General features: G+C 35.0%; 1 protein-coding gene across 3 annotated transcripts; it reads right to left on the reverse strand.

Annotated features, from left to right (window-relative positions):
• Nucleotides 1-1,887: 1,887 nt before the first annotated feature.
• On the reverse strand, nt 1,888-17,213 carry LOC125655503 (uncharacterized). 3 transcript variants are annotated; one of them, XM_056143616.1, is made up of 5 exons: nt 17,106-17,213; nt 5,189-5,241; nt 4,559-4,875; nt 2,537-3,052; nt 1,888-2,444 (listed from the first exon to the last, which is right to left on the reverse strand). In XM_056143616.1, the coding sequence occupies exons 2-5, from the start codon at nt 5,212-5,214 to the stop codon at nt 1,981-1,983; spliced, it is 1,323 nt and encodes a 440-aa protein (XP_055999591.1). In that variant the 5' UTR covers nt 5,215-5,241; nt 17,106-17,213; the 3' UTR covers nt 1,888-1,980. The 3 variants fall into 3 exon arrangements, with proteins under 3 accessions (XP_055999591.1, XP_055999590.1, XP_055999589.1); XM_056143615.1 differs by lacking the exon at nt 17,106-17,213 and adding an exon at nt 17,021-17,073; XM_056143614.1 differs by lacking the exon at nt 17,106-17,213 and adding an exon at nt 14,408-14,860.
• Between the last annotated feature and the right edge of the window lie 421 nt (nt 17,214-17,634).

Consider the following 17,634-nt stretch of genomic DNA (forward strand, 5'->3'; position numbering starts at 1 on the left):
ACATAAAATCCGTAAAAGCATGTAAATCTTATTTTCTTAATCATATATAATCACTCCACAATTAAAGCCATGTTTTTTGTTGTGGTTCAAACGCTATGTTTGTAAATTTGCTAAATAACGACGCTGAATATGACGTCACAATGTACTGTTTACATCGATTGCGTTATATTTCCCTTGTTCAATATATAGGTTTATTATATACCCATCAATGTATCGTTCTTTGATACTATGGATTTCACAGCGTGTGATCCGGTTTTCCGGATCACCACACTGTGGTTTTCTGATTCTGTATCAGTATCCTCAAACTTCCACCAGAGTTCGTTTGTTCACTATTCGTAGGTGACGTAATGAGTCCTCGACCGGAAGTTTGTCAGTATCCTCTGAAACTGATGCCGTCACAATGCATCAACGCAACGTTATTTGTGGAAAATATAGATCGCGTCACAAACGAAACTGCGTACACAAAACATAATTTCATGGTATGTCTGTGTTTTTGATAATTTGGATTGCATTTAGTATCTTATAAATGTGGATTTAAAAGGCAGAAGGGGGTATATAGTAAATTTATCATTACTACAGTAACTTGATCCGAAGAGTCGGATCACGTCTCGTTGACAGGTGCGGATCATCAGATCAAACTCGACGCTTCGCGTCTCGTGTGATCTGATGATCCACGCCTGTCAACTCGACGTGATCCGACTCTTCGGATCAAGTTACTGTAGTAATAATATATATGGATCAAATCTCCAAAATTAGGATGCTTTGATACAACTCCGTCCGCGTGCTAACTTCGGGTTGTTTTTGTCCTGTTTTGGATATAGATACTAATGCCAAAACTTTTTTGCTTCGCCCTCAAACACGGTCACGCCGTAAAACATATTAGGGATTTATCAGTTACTGTGCCTTCTCACGGGAATCGAAATTCATCTCCCAAATATTTTTTAAAGTCTTATTCTTACCTCCAATAAGTGGCAGTACCTTTCACGAGAAAACAAAGTAAAACGGTCATATCATCCTTAATTCCCCCTTATTCACCTCATTTAGCAAACTTCATGATTAATTTGTTATAAAGGCACTATGTAAACATCCCCCAACTTTTATAACCCGAATTTTCTTAATTTTCTTTGTTATGGTAATACGCAAGTTCCGAGTTACCCAAAAGTTATTTCCCTTTGTCGAACTCTTTCGCATTTTATGACGTATGGTGGGTACACAATGTATACATTATATCGTAGACTGGCATTATACATAACGATTACGTACGATTGATGTAATAAAAGCGTAACTTTTGTTTATATCAATCACTGGTATGCATATTCTGGCCATATCAAGCATAATTTATTTGAATAAGATCATCAAATTGGCTATTGAATCATTATTCGTTTCCTCTTCTACATGAGTGACGCTTTTATCAAAGAAAGATGGCAATTAACAATATTTGTTTGAGCCATTTTGTTATCCAATACTCATAAACTCACTAAAGTTGCCTTTTCCCTGAGATAGGATGGTCTCAGAAATTCTGAATATCATCTTTTAATAAATAATACAACGATAGTAATTAGCAAATGTACCCACTGTCATCATATTTTACGTCATAATTTACGGAAGAGTTCGACAAAGGGAAATAACTCTTGGGGAACTCGGAACTTCTGTATTGCTATGAAGATAGCTCATGATATCATTTTTACTTTCTTAGTTAACGTAAGAGTTTTCTAAACCAAGAGGAAGGCTAAGAAACTATAACAAAGCTTCAAAAAAGGTTAGACTGACTCACATCAAACATGTCAGATTAGTGAACAAACATGAATTAATACGAAAAGGTGCGAGGTGTTGCTGTGATCTCTTGTGGATTTTAGTTTCAGTGTCCATTATGAGGAATAAAACTCATTAGGTAATATAAAAGCGGTTTTATTAAGCATGTTAATGATATTTGATAAACAGTTGGATTTTTTTTATTACGTAAATGATCGGAAATAGTCATCATATACACAACTCTTTATTATCAAACAAAATAAACCGGAAGATGGCCCCTCCTGTTGCGTTTAGCGTCCTAATGCTGGAAAAATTCATGTTTTTCAGTTGCTTCATACGCCCTGGTTTGTATATATGAAATGCATAGCTATATGACCATTTGTAGTTCCGGTCAAATAAAACACTATAATGGGGATAAAAAACACAGTAATGTCTGTAAACATGGATACTATCGGGGTGTTGTTTTGTAAGTTTTGTTGCCATGATTACGGAGTTTCCTCCCCAGTCATTCGGATTGTACGAGGAATAGCTGGTTATCCATTTATTTATGAATGTCGCATTTCTCCGAGCTAGAATGAGAGCACTACCCAAGAAGGCATCCGCTGCCATCCCCATCGTACAAGCGTTGTTTCTCAGACTGTCCAGGGATCTGAGGATAATTTGATCTGTGTCGCTGTATATCCCTCCATACTCTGGAAAAAAATGTTAATTTGAAAATACAGCCATTCTAAAGAGGCGTGAACGTATTCTTGAAACCGGAAGAAGCTATGGAGGACCTACTCACCTTTGAGAATCTGAAGTCTTACAATATCAGCCTTATGTTGTACATATATGATCTTCTTCCCGGATATCTCCGAGGGAGGGTCCATTTTAACTTGTACGATGTTTGTCACGGAGAACAGCAAGATATCCCACCAAACGCCCTTCGGTACATTGTCGTAATACACAAAAATCAAACATGGCTTCTGGTTTTTATATGCACTATAAATGGCAACAAAGTACATAAACTCGAAATCCTGCTGCCCAAACCATATATAATGAAGAATATTCGGAACCACAAATCCTTTTGAACAAAATTTATCAATTATCTTTTTCAGGCATTTGTCAGGAAACTCAAAAACGGGAAATGATGTATTAGAATTTGTGACTTTTATCAAAGAGACATCATCTTTGGAGCATCTTGGTATCAGATATGGTCGTCCCTTTCCTGCACTGTGGAGTGGGAAATTTGTTGAATTAATATGTAAGCAAGAGACGGTGGAATTGAAGCTCCAGTCTTTGCCACCAATTGGCAACATACCTGAACACAAGAAAATAAGATGAGAGTTGCATTCATTATACATGAAATGAATTAATTAATATAGATAATTAATAAATGTAACAACATACCTGAATAAAATACAGTAAGAAGAAACACACACTAATTATGCATGTATGAAATTACATGTATCAATAACTGTCACACTATTAAATGAAGTACTAGACATATAATCAATTAATGTGAGTGGGACTTGTTTTATCCTATTCATTATCCTTGTTATATTTGGAACCAGAATTATATATACTTTTTATGCGGTTTCGTTGCGAAATAAAAGCGAAAATCTGAAGTATCACATTGAAATACAGCACGTGATGCTATTATGATGACGGCAAAATCTATTATTCTAAATTTACCTGAAAAATATATAGAAATGACAAATTGTCAAACTAAAACATGGCTATTAGGAACAAAGAATGCAAAATTATTCATTAATTTCTAGAACATTGAAAATTCGGACAAGTAAGACTTAGTCGTAGCGTTTTACGGTATGTTAATCTTCAACACAACCCATCACCCATGCAATTCTGGTTCCAAATAGCACCTACACGATGAATATTATAAAATTATTCACTTTACACAAAACAAACCTATAGTTCTTCATTTATTTAGTATCGTACTTTTCGTACAGTACTTTATGTCACACGTTCATTGTATAACATATTAAGTAATTCATTTGTACTTTGAGTGGTTTTTTGACTTTTGAATTTGATGATTGAAAATTTGATTTGATGTAAAAATGAAGTATCTTATGCCTCTGGAAAAAATTGCTAACTCAACCAGATTTGATTTGACGTAAATACTACAATTTGCATCTCGATATTTACAGTAATACCACGTACCCCCAACAGATTGCTAACTCGATATGATATCACTACTTATTATCTCCTACATTAGAAATTCCACAAAGGGAGATAACTCAATGTGCAAAATTCAACAAATTCATATTTTCCATGCCAATTTTCTATTATATTAACATATGCAATATACCCATCGATTTTTTTTATCTGTATTATATCATTTATTTACGTTCTTAAATTTATTGTTGATCATCTTTAATGTTGCTGGGTTTTTATTCTGGAGTTGGTCAAAGAACACAGTAAAACTACTAAATTATGGTCATTTGAGCCTGAATTATGAGCTGTGTTACAATAATGATACTATTTTCTTATAAAGTTACATATTGATAAAAATTGTCACCACTTTCCCTCAATATGTAGCATAAAATCCCATATCAAATATTTGTGATATTTTAAATTGAAGGGAATATTTCCCAAAACTTTTTCTGGGGGGGGGGGGTCTATACAAATAGCCCGTTACTATAGAAACGAGCCACTTATCAGATTAATTGTACAATATTTTTGAAAGCTTATGTGTACTTCCATTGAATGATGACATTTACAATGGCTATTTTGTCAGTGTGTGCCACAGTATTTTGATTGTTACAGAGAAATGCTCTTAAAAGCTGGCTTACTTGATATAGTATACCTTCAAAAGGGTCGACATAAGTCTCCATAGACGTATCGTTATTGCTTTTCAAGAATAATAGAGCTGTTTCAATATCACATGATTCCTCTGCGTGTCCCATACCACGTGCTCTCAGTTTCATAAGTAATTCTATCTTTTCTTTCCGTAACAATTTGTTCACATGATCATTACTCTCTAACGTAGGACTAGGGCTCTGTTCCTTGTAAGTTTGACTGGGTAGAAGAATCACGTGTCTTATGGATGGATAGATATTCACCAACAGTTCCATTTTCAATATAATCATCAAAGCGAAGATGAATCCTAATAGGAAGCAGAATCTAAAAATATAGTCATGACATACTTTATTGCTTGAAGAATTATCAACTCTCATTTGATTATATTGGAATGTTGATATCTATGTCACGTTGATATCTATGTCACGTTGATATCTATGTCATGTTGATATCTATGTCATGTGGATATCTATGTCATGTGGATATATATGCCATGTGGATATCTATGTCATGTGGATATCTATGTCATGTGGTGGGGGTGTATATGCTTTGTTACACTCAACCACTGGGATAATAATGAAATTTGTTTGGTATATGTCTCACTAGGACTGTTACATTAATCCATGATTTCTCTTACCTGATTTCCAAAATCCTTCCTGTCATTTCAGTGAGTCATGAAGTGATGACAATCTATGGAACAAATTATAGTTAGTAATTCGCATTCTAATTATGTTAAACATGAAAGGTGAAGATAACGAATAATGATCAATCTCACAACTCATAACTCCTACAAGCAATACAAAATGTGTTTACCCTACTCTCGATTTTGTATTCTTTATAAGATTTATGAAACTGATCACAGTTCGTTATCTTCAGTTTTCACTAATCATTTCACTATTCATTTCTTCACTTGCCCACTCGACAATTTGAATTTCACGGACGATAACATCGTAGGTACTGGTCATCGTAGCTCAGAAGTAAAGCGTTCGCTTTGTAACCGGGGGTTGTGAGTTTGGTCCACATTAGCTCCATGGCCGCATGGAACCTAAGGCGTTAAATAGATAGTGATTGCTTCTTCGCCAAACGCTCGGCAATTAGAAGTGAGCACCACGCGTGACGCGGCGGGCGTTGTCGTGTTAAAGAGCTCGCACTGCTACGTCCGTAAGCATGCGGTACTTCACCTACAACAGGTGGTATCTTAATTTGAGTAAAAGATTCTCGACGGGACGTAAAACAAACAATAAAAAAGAACCAGAAGTAAACTTGTTTGATAACACCGGAGTGTGTCCACTGTTTAGTGAGAATCTTGTGATTTTTATTGTAATAACGTGTGATATATTCAAGTTTGTTTGATGCATGTTGAAAGTAGACATTAACGGCAAACTGACAACTCAACTGTATGACAAACGGGATGATTTCAGTTTCTCCATCGTCAACTTCCCATATTTGTGTAGCAATATTCCATTATCACCTGCATATGGTGTTTATATATATCAACTGATTCGATATGCAAGAGCTTTTTCTGCGTATAGTCAGTTTTTAAATCGAGGTAAGCTACTGACAAACAAGTTGATGGTACAGGGGTTTCAACAGTCTCGATTGATATCAGCATTTCGCAAATCCTATGGTTGTTATAACGATCTAGTTCGTCAATACAACCTATCATTGGGTCAAATGCTGTCTAACAAGTTTCATACCGATTGTTATGCCGTTCTTGGCACACTGATTTTGACTACAGATAACTCCGTTTACCTGATCAGGATATAGGGCGACATATAGACCGATCGACAGGGGATGCTTACTCCTCCTACGAACCTGATCCAACGTCTCGTGTGTCCAGGGATTCGTGTTTGCCCAACTATCTATTCTGTATTGCTTATAGGAGTTATGAGATTGATCACTGTTTGTTACTTTCACCTTCTATTAATTGCGTTATTGCATATTACATAATATTTCGTTTACAGCATCAAAGCGTGCTTGCCTGTCAATTATTCAAAGGGAGAATATTGTATTTAACATAAAGAAGTATTTGCTAGCAATGTTAATCCTATCAAGAAATATGTAAGGTCATATATGATGTTTCGCAGTGATATGCAAGGTGAAGATAACGAACAGTGATCAATCTCATTAAGTCCTATAAGGAATACAAAATAAAGACTTGGGCAAACACGGACCTCCTGGAAAGAGATGGGATCAAGTGCCCTGGAGTAATAACATATAAATTTTTTCTTGATATTTCAGATAATGAAATATATAACAATTATTGAACGATATTGATTTAATTAAGTTGTTTTAGAATGCAAGTGAATACAATTGTACCCCATAATCTCTGTAATCTCAAGTTTAATTGTGCTAAACTTTTGATTCATATTAGGGTATCAGTGGTTAACTTCTTTTATTATTTTTAAAATATTAAAAATTATTAAAATAACTACCCATTTAAGACATATGAGTTGTTTTTGCATATACTTTCACACATGTTAGACAAATATCGCTTACAAAAGTACATTGCACATTAACAATCATTGGATTTCGGAGCAAGTAAGGATTGTAATTAATCTGAAATTTTTATTAAGATAATCTTTAAAATATGAGTACATTTCACAAGGTCATACACTACTGTATGTTCTGTGAATATTACAAACTTGAATATATTACATATGTTTTCCAAAGATTGGGAATTTCACTTCTCCATACTAACTACAATCATATGAAATTTCATTATGTATATTTTGATTTTTGATTTTACATTAACAAAAAAGGTATATTCATTTTGATTTCATAAGATTTACAAATCAATATTTAATCAACAATATCACACCCATGCATGAAAGCTAGCATTAATTTTAGATTTGACCGATGTACAAGATGGATGGTTCCATTTACGATGCAGGAAATTTTGTCCTTATTAACATGTCTTTAGATATCATCAAAAATTGTTATAGATATAGCTCTTATCCTTGGACGAATTTGGCTCCACTTTTTTGGCACGCTGTTTTTGGCTATATTTAGCTCTAAAACTCCATAGTTATTTCGGATTTCAAAGATTTCGGTTGAGCATTACTGAAGAGACATTATTTGTCGAAATGCGCATCTGGTGCATCAAAATTGGTACCGTATAAGTTTTACATATATATTTCAAATTAATGATAATAAGTAAATAGAAATAGGAGCTTTTGTGATACATTCGATATTGATTCCTGACTGTCAGAAAGCCCCCAGAAGTGGTATATCACCAGACATACGCCATAAATGGCAATTTATGACAGTTTTGCAAATTTTGTAAATTGGATAAGTTTGTCAATATTGTGGGTGATTTCTTTATTTCATTACGTAATTACATGTGAATACAATAGACACAAGGTTCACGTCCGTGTGACCGGTCAACAGGGGATACTGACTCCTCTCTGACGCCTGATCCCACCTTTGGTGTGACCAGGGGTCTGTGTTTGCCCTACTCTTAATTTTGCATTCTTTGTAGGAATTATGAGATTGATTACTGTTTGTTATTTTCACACAAGCATTTACAAGTAACACGTAAAAACATAAAAGTGAAGCAGAAAAAAAGAAAGCATTGGTATTCCACTAATTCCATGATATACACATGCATTAACAAAGGTAACAAAGTTGGCATCCTCACCAAGAAAACGCATCGAACGCACCTGCTCCTGAAAAGGACAGACCATGTGTGCACGCCGAGAAATGGTTTATAATTTTGAAAATTAAATCTTATTTTTGAAAATACATGAGGGCATGAACTCTCGACGCTTCTCGACGGCACATGTCACGAAACAGGGAATTTCCAGTCGTTGAAATATGTCTAGAAGTACTACATTGATTCAAAATTCATACGTGCATTATTTACAATTTCAACGCATTCATGAGGAAATGGTCATCAATACAATTTATATAGATGTCAAAGGCAAAATAATTGGAAATTTATTGAGCATGATTTCGTTGCTCTTACATCCATTACGTTTGACTGAAGTGTATTGAATTTAACATACTTCACCGACAAACATCAATAGGACTGGGTACGGTTAAGAAACTCAAGAGGCCCCTCTCCCAAAACAATATTTTAGCTTGTTGTACAGTACGAGTATTCTACAGCAAATACAGTCAAATACAATAAAGGAATTAATTTGTGTTTATTAAGTATAGAAGTAGCATCATTACATATTTTACTTTCGTTAAATGAGCATCATAATTTGTAATCATAGACCAAAATTATAAAACGACCACATTCGGTTACGAAAAGATTAAATAACCTTGAAAAGTTCTACACTTTGTACATCAACAAGAGAATTTTAAATACACACGTCTCTCTCTCTCTCTCTCTCTCTCTCTCTCTCTCTCTCTCTCTCTCTCTCTCTCTCTCTCTCCAAAGGTTCCCAACGTGTTTCCAGAATTAACGAATTTCTTGAAGCAATTAATGTCTTTTAAATCAACTTACTGATGTGAAAAGGATTGAACATGTTTTCTTGAAAGAAAAGCATAAAAAGGATAAGCTATACAAGCTCCACCACTCCCAAAGAAAAAAAAAATAATGGATACTGATTGGTGTACAACATGTGGTCGTGGCTTTGTGATTGTTCATATTTCCGTCACCTTAGAGAAGAAAAAAGTATCAATTTTGGTTTTACAAACCATGATAACAGGCGTTATCTTATAAAGAAAAACCCTGTAAGGTCGTGAAATCTGCAGCACTCGGTTTCGATTTTTTTTTTATTGTTACTGGGGGGGAAAACACACCCAATAAAACGAATTCATCGTTCTCTATTCAAGGAGATTCAGTGAGTTTAATAGAGAGATTAATAGATAGTTTCTGCTTAATCAGTTTCAACTTTTATTTCCAGTTTTGGCATTCAGACAAATAATTGTTCCCTGCCCAAATACATTGACATTTCAATATAAAGCAAAATGTGTAAGCCCTCTCACTGTTACAGTCCATCACTTGAGTCCATTATTTAGAGGGAAAACCATGGCAACACAAATCAACAACATTTTAAAAAAGTAATTACAGTACCCTTGCAATAAAGAAATAAATAATCAAGTTCCATACTCAGCCAATTTCATCCAAACTTGGCAAAAAGTATTCTAACTTTAAAGGTAAAGGAAATTCAAGTTCGTTTAAATAAAAGGCCACATCCCTTTCAAATGAGAGACACGTATATAGAAGTGAACATTACATTGGTGCATGTCTTAAAAATATTTCCGTGGGGATTCGGGTTATCTAGAATAGGTCCTCAGTAGCCCTTGCTTGTCGTAAGAGGCGACTAAATGGGGCTGCCCTTCGGATGAGACCGCAAAGACCGAGGCACCGTGTCACAGCAGGAGTGGCACAATAAAGATCCCTCCCTGCTCAAAGGCCATAAACGCCGAGCATAGGTCTAAATTGTACAGCCCTTCTTCGGGAATGGGTAACATACATATACATAATCCAGTGATATAAACTTGGTAGTGAAATACCTTACTCCAATGACAGTGGCGGATGTCGAGAAGGGATGGTACGGGTTTACAACCCTCCAACCAGCCTTCCTTGGTTGATTGTATTTAAAACGATAGGTAATTTTTTGCCATTTTGCTATCTTCAACCCCCACCCCCATTCTTGGCCGAAAAGTCAGTTCTCGACGATGATCATTAACGCAAATAAAAGATATAGGTGTCTGCCCCAACCCCCCACCCACCCCGTTCATACGCGTCATTATTTTCAGGGGCGGATCCATGAATTGCGGTTACAGGGGGCGCCACTTGATGAGGCAGAGGGTCTGAGGCTCCTGGATTTTACAAATATAATAGGGCTTGAAATATGTCTCCTATTTAGTCATTTGTACTATTTTTTATCAGTTTTAATAAGGTGAAATCAATAAAAGGACGCAAATTTTGAGGGTTTTTGAAAAAAAAATTAAGTTCTCCCAATAAATTAATTCAAGAAATCAAAAGATTTTGTCATTTATTTCTCCGGGAGTAGAAGAAATTATTGCTTCTTTTGTCGTTGAGAACACTTTTCTAAACAAGATACCACGATATAGCTTAAAATCGAAAATTTTAGGGGGCGCGCGCCGGCTGCCCCCCCCCCCTAAATCCGCCGCTGATTTTTAACATTAGTAATGAATGAGAAGAATGTTAGCTTAAAAGTTACGGTTAAAACGACATATGATCAGTAATAGTAACAGACTCCACCCCCAACCCACCCTACGATTCAAGCTTAAAACACAATGAAGATTGGGAAAGAATATTTTGAGGCAGACATGACGGAAAACTCTATACCCCCCACCACCGCAATTTCAGGAAACGAAGCCGGAGAGGGGGGGGGGGGTACAAGGCTATCAACTATCAAGACAGCTGTCTTTAAAAAAAAAAAAAGTTTATAACCGGTAAGGAAACTTGTCAAAGTTACATACAACATTTATAAGACATGTCCTTAAATACCCCAGTTGTTTCGGGATGGCTGATCGTTTTAAATCAAGAAATAGCAGGGGGAAGTTCAAATAGCTGTAGTTAGGATTGTAAAATTAATGGTCTCTCGGTGCTATTCTGAAACAGGCTGGAAATTGTTTAGTATTTAAAGAGCGATGTTACGCAGCAAAAATTACTATGTTTAACAAAAAAAAAAAAAAAAAAAAAAAATAAACAAGCAAACAAACAAATTACATACCCCCCCCCCAAAAAAAAAAACAAATTAAAAAAAAACAGCACCCCCCCCCCCCCCAAAAAAAACAAACGAAGAAGCGAAAAGACTACTACACGTACATGGTATGTTTAAAAATTACACACGTATAAGAGATCGCTCCGTATATACGTGAAAACATTTCAAAATATAATGCCCGTGAAAAAAGTCCATACAATGTTCCTTGAGTCATTTGTTCCAGATCCTGTTCAGATTAGAATCTACTAAATGCTGAAACAAACGGAGGCGTCCTCAGGTAACGTTCCGTAAGATCGTACGTACAGAGGTTTAAAAAGCGCCATCACATTTTATATTTTGCAAACGTTATACGAATATATTTCATATAAGCTAAGACACATCTGCTTACTTTTAACGTGAAGAAAACGAACAGTGATCAATCTCATAAATCCTATAAAGGTGAAGATAATGAACAGTGATCAATCTTATAAATCCTTTAAAGGTGAAGATAATGAACAAGTGAACAATCTTATAACTCCTATAAAGGTGAAGATAACGAACAGTGATCAATCTCGTAACTCCTATAAAGGTGAAGATAACGAACAGTGATCAATCTCATAACTCATATCAGAGGTGAAGATAACGAACAGTGATCAATCTCATAACTCCTGTAAAGGTGAATATAACGAACAGTGATCAATCTCGTAACTCCTATAAAGGTGAAGATAACGAACAGTGATCAATCTCATAACTCCTATAAAGGTGAAGATAACGAACAGTGATCAATCTCATAACTCCTATAAAGGTGTCAATAATAAAAACAGCTTTCATTTTGAGTTTTAAGAAAAAAGATTACAGTTCATATCACCTAATGTGTTGGGGTTTTTTTATGTTTTTTTTTTTTTTTTTTTTTTTTTTTTTTTTTTTTTTTTTGGTTCCCTTGATCATTAAGAATATTTTATGATCGATACAAAACATGACCAGGGGTTGTATGCAACGCTGAGCTGCAGAGTATTTCATTTTTTTTTTTTCGAAACGATAACTAGATACTGAAAATAACAGGTCTGTTCCCTCAAACTTAATTAATTTCTTCACATAAATTCATTGTTTTCAAATTCTGAAAAATTTAACATCACCCGTGCCACTTCCATCAATTTTTTGGGAATTGTGTCACCCTGATCCAGTTCCTATGCACATTACGTCACGCGGCGTAGGAATACCTACTTTGGGATACGAATTATCGTATGAGTGATATCCACTGGATAAAGTGGTAAGTATGTGATAAAAGTATTTCTTAGAACTACGGTATGTATTAGTTATAATTAACTGTATCACTGTATGTACTAATCACGTACATGTAGCTCTCCCTATTCGTAACACATGTACATGTAGCTCTCCCTATTCGTAACACATGTACATATTTTAAAGGAAAATATGGAAAAGTAATCAAAAATTAACCACACTCATGAAACTTGAAAGTGTTGGTCAAAATGGCGTCGATACGAATTCAGGCGCGAAGACATGTAATTTCGCTATTTTGAATCTCGTAGTTCACGTCGTTCTGAGATGTTACTTAAAATCCGTAAAAGCATGTAAAATATATTTTCTCAAGCAAATTTTAGAATCACTCCCCGATTGTAACAGGTTTCTTATGTTTGTTTGCTAAACATCGACGCTAAATATGACGTCACAATGCACCTTTTACATAAATTGCGTTATATTTCCGTCGTTCAATGAATAGATGGATCAAGCGTCTAAAGTCAGAAAATGCAATGATCATTTTGATTAATCATTATTTAAAGTACTTTGTGTATTGTCGCAAATGTAGAGGCAATTTGTTAAATAACTTTGTTACCGCTTAGACAAATGTGTACAAAGTAGAAAGGCAGCTAGCATGCAAAAATGATTATGTAGATATTTTTGAGAAGAAATGGAATACATTGTATACATTATACTATATGTACCACTGTATTTATAATTAGTCATATGTACAGTTCGTCTGCATGAATACCATTGTTATATACTCGGGAGAAGAACTAGTAAGTTGTAACAACTTTTTTCCAATCATCGGGTGACCATGTGGTGCAATACGCAGGCGAGTGATCAGCCGACAGTTGCCGCATAGACAGGCGAGTGATCAGCCGACAGTTGCCGCATAGACATGACGTGTTTTGGCAAGGTGTCTAACGTTGAAATATAAATTAGTTATCATTGACAAATAATAGCGAGGGCAGCGAGCAGCGCTGGCTCGAACTGCGAGTTCCAATGACTAAAGTGCGAGAAATAATCCGATCTAAATCTGAACGTTTGACAAGAAATTTGGGAAGTTTCTAGTATACCGGTCCCCAGAAGCACGCGACTGTGCATGAACAGTTATTTCCCCTGCCGTTGCTAAGCGGAATTTAAACACGCCGCCATTTGCATTTTCGCCTGAGATGCTGAGCAATGAAAATCGTGCGATAAAAATAAAAGGCCAACGGCGTTTGAGAATACTAAGCGGGGGCTTGGGGGCGGCAGCCCCCGACAAGTCAAATATAGTTTTAAAAATCCTTACCTTACAACATAAAATCATCTAATCTGTTGTTTGCATTAATCAGATCGAGGGGTTGAAGAACTAGTCGTTGTTTGGCAATCAAGGGTTCCTTTGGCTTTGATGAAGTAAGGTTGGGTACGAGTATCGAGAGGTCATATACAGATTTAATGAGTTCTATAAATTTAAGGAACGGATCTTGGCAGTCTGTAAGATATTTGTTCGGATGCAGTACTGACTAAAATAAGTATCTACAGAGATTTAACTGTGCCGCTGACCGATAATGACTTTTTTAATGCACGCCAGGTTGGGTACGAGTATCGAGGGGTCATATACAGATTTAATGAGTTCTATAAATTTAAGGAACGGATCTTGGCAGTCTGTAAGATATTTGTTCGGATGCAGTACTGACTAAAATAAGTATCTACAGAGATTTACATATATAACTGTGCCGCTGACCGATAATGACTTTTTTAATGCACGCCAAGTAGATTCTATAGTATTGGTGTGTGTCCCTGTATCGGGATCTACAAAGTTTACAGAATGATTTACTTTTAAATGTTCGAACCCTTCTTTATCAAAAATATCATAAGCTTTCCAGCAATCGCTAATTATAGTTGTACCGGGTTGTATGTTGGCTTTTATTATTTCAAGCAGAGTTTCTCGTGTTCGATCTACCACTATTGTAAAAAAGCACCTTTTCGTCTCCCTTTCAATCCCACCAAAAACCCAGACACCGTCAACTTTCCGTCCCTTGTGAAATTTTCTTTTACCAAATTTACTTTCGTCAATTTCAACAAATTTTCCCACTCCTCCTATTTTTTCTGAATTCTTCTCTAAAATGCAGGTACATACTTCTCTGGAATAATTATAGAAATCAACAACAGTTTGACTTGCAATTTCAAGTTCGTGTCTCACGAAACTTTCACTAGCTTTGTATACCCTGAAATATGTTATTAACATAACTTTTTCCAGCGTTAATTAGTGCTTTTCGAACCAGCTACCAGTCCTGATGGAAATTTTTTTGTTGCAGGTTTTGTTAGAACATCTCCATACAAATCCGTCGCTTGAATATGACGAATCCTTTCTTAATCCAAATTTCCCGTTGTCACAGCTGCCACAAATTTTGCCGTCCAGATTTATCAAAACAGATATTCCTATTAACCAGTGAATCAACTCTCTTACATCAGCACAAATAAAAAAACAACTTTTTATTGAAGATATGATTGCTTGAAAAGGCAGAAACAAAACATCGTTTGCTCTGTTGATTTGATGCATCAGAATACGTGTATATCAATAATTGATTTAAAGATATCACACGTTCAATTACAATTGCATGTAGTGTGCAGTAATTGAATCAATGATGACATCGGTTATGGTACGCAATATCAATAGTTGCATTATTAAGGATATCTTCAATTAACGATGAAGATTAATCTTTATTTCAGATAATAGATGGCTATGATTTATTCACTTCGGTTTATGCAACATGATTTTCTTCAAAGGAATTTTAAACCGAAGTGAATAAATTATTCGATGCCGATCCTTGATGCTCTCATTTAATTCAGTAGTTGAATGACTGATGAAAAGATGTGACCCGTTCAATTAGTATATCAAAGAAACTGTAAACAATCACGTATACAGTATACGTGTGTTGTAGGGGAGAATTTCACAACTAGTGGTAATGGGATATAACCGCCCCTCAAAGGGGGGTGACTTATCACTAAATCCTGTGGCATAGCCGTGATAATTTGGGGAAGCTTGAGAGAGAGAGAGAGAGAGAGAGAGAGAGAGAGAGAGAGAGAGAGAGAGAGAGTATAGGAACTATTTTAGCGCTTCATGAAAAGTATAGATCCCAACGTGAAGCGTCGCCGTCCATACCCACATCACAAGCATTTATATCGCTTGGGTTCGAATTTACCAGTACTCTTTAAAGGGACTGGTTCACGATTTTTGAGAAAAAATATTTTTCATTTTTGATGTTAAACATAAAAGTACATGTATTACTCATTTAATGTTGACAGCCAAAATTTTGACTTTCTGAATGCAAGAATAAAAGCAATATTTTAGCCTTAAATCTCTGTTATGTAAACAAAGACTCGAGTCTTTTAATGTATACAAACAAACCAGTGAAACAATAATTTTGTAATATAAAGCATCTTAATTCTGCAAAGTAACAAATTTCAACTTTTAGATGACACATTTTACCTAAATAATGGTTGAAATGTGAAAGGTATGATAAACTTTGATCAATATCCATTTCTTTTGAAAATTTCGTAAACAATATTGTTTACAAAACAAATAATAAACTCACTAAAATGAGCTTCTGTGATAATGTATAACCTTAATTTTTATGCGAAATCTTTTAAATATATTAGACAGTAGATTTTGAGCATTAAAAGTGAAAAACAAAATATATTAGACAGTAGATTTTGAGCAATAAAAGTGAAAAACAAAATTTTGGGGAAAATCGTGAATCAGTCCCTTTAATAGTGAATTTACCAGTACTCTTTTAATAGTGAATTTACCAGTACTCTTTTAATAGTGAATTTACCAGTATTCTTTAATAGTGAATTTACCAGTACTCTTTAATAGTGAATTTACCAGTACTCTTTAACAGTGAATTTACCAGTACTCTTTAATAGCGAATTGGAACCCAAGCAACACAATTTCCTGTGACCCACATGTATTTTCAAATTTCAAAAATGAAATTTATTTCACGTAGTATGTTTTGGTATCACGTTTGAGGAAGCAGACACAATTGTATTTAAAAAAAGGTTGATTTTTTTTTTTTTTTTTTAAAAAGGGGGGGGGGGGTGGGGGCGAAGAAAATTTTCGTGTTATGTTCGTAGCGAACGGAGATACTCTTATTTTTTTCCCCCGATTGATATAAATACACAAGCAATATACGAATAGATTAATAAATGACTGATTTACAAAAGGATGATTAAAAGGAGTCTAAAAAACGTTTATCTTGAGGACACAAATGCTCATATGGAAATAATCTGTGAGCCATAGATCACCATCATGACATTCAATCAGATATGAAATTAAGAAAATTTGACATGATGCTAAGCTACGAAAACTTCAATATCAGCTGATCACCTTTCAGATTTAATACCTGATCACCTAGATATTAACAAGCATTGAGTGTACATATATCTATAGCAAAAAGTCCGGGATATAGAGTGAACTTTTCATAACAGCAAATCGTCTGAAGTTATATACATTTGTCATTTCATTTTAAGTAGTAAATAAAAAAAACTATTCACAAGTGATAATAGATTTATATATACAAACTTTTACTTACAATGACTTCAGAAATATGCTGCACAATTTTCCAAACAAAGTCAAAATGGTCACACAAACACTGAGGTAAATAAGTATATACCTACCTTAAAATTGATCCACATACTATTCAATAACACAGTAACACAACCCCTTCGATAGCTCAACCCACTTTTAATGTCGCGTGACTTCTTGGCTCTTCTACCGAGAGAACTGAACTGGTCGAAGTCCAGTGTGTTGGAACCGAGAGGTCCGAGTTCGATTCTCGATACCAGCGTCGCATCTAGAACAAATATAGATTTGTAACGACCGCCCAGGGTCCGCGGAGAGCCTGGTATTAAAAGCGGTATTTTGGAACTTATGAATGCCATGCATGGGACAAAATTTGTTCCGTTTCACCTATAAAACTGGTGACGTCGCTATGGACGAATAAAGTAAGAATCCAGGTGGCGGATCCAGAAACCTTTCAATTTTGTCTTTTCCGTCCAAGAAAAAGACATTATATAGATAGATATATATATATATATATATATATATATATATATATATATATATATATATATATAATGTACATAAACTGTTACCTTTTTTATTATCTAAAATTTCATATTAATGATTGCATTTGAAAATAAAAAC

Source organism: Ostrea edulis, chromosome 7, assembly GCF_947568905.1.
Source record: "Ostrea edulis chromosome 7, xbOstEdul1.1, whole genome shotgun sequence".
Lineage (NCBI taxonomy): Eukaryota > Metazoa > Mollusca > Bivalvia > Ostreida > Ostreidae > Ostrea > Ostrea edulis.

Bases quoted from the DNA above. Each gene is read 5' to 3' on its own strand.
- LOC125655503 (XM_056143616.1), bottom strand. From the start codon at position 5,214: ATGACAGGAAGGATTTTGGAAATCAG. The intron at 4,876-5,188 runs GTAAGAGAAATC...CTATATTTTTAG, and splicing joins GGAAGGATTTTGGAAATCAG to ATTCTGCTTCCTATTAGGAT. The intron at 2,445-2,536 runs GTGAGTAGGTCC...ATTTTTTTCCAG, and splicing joins AAGACTTCAGATTCTCAAAG to AGTATGGAGGGATATACAGC.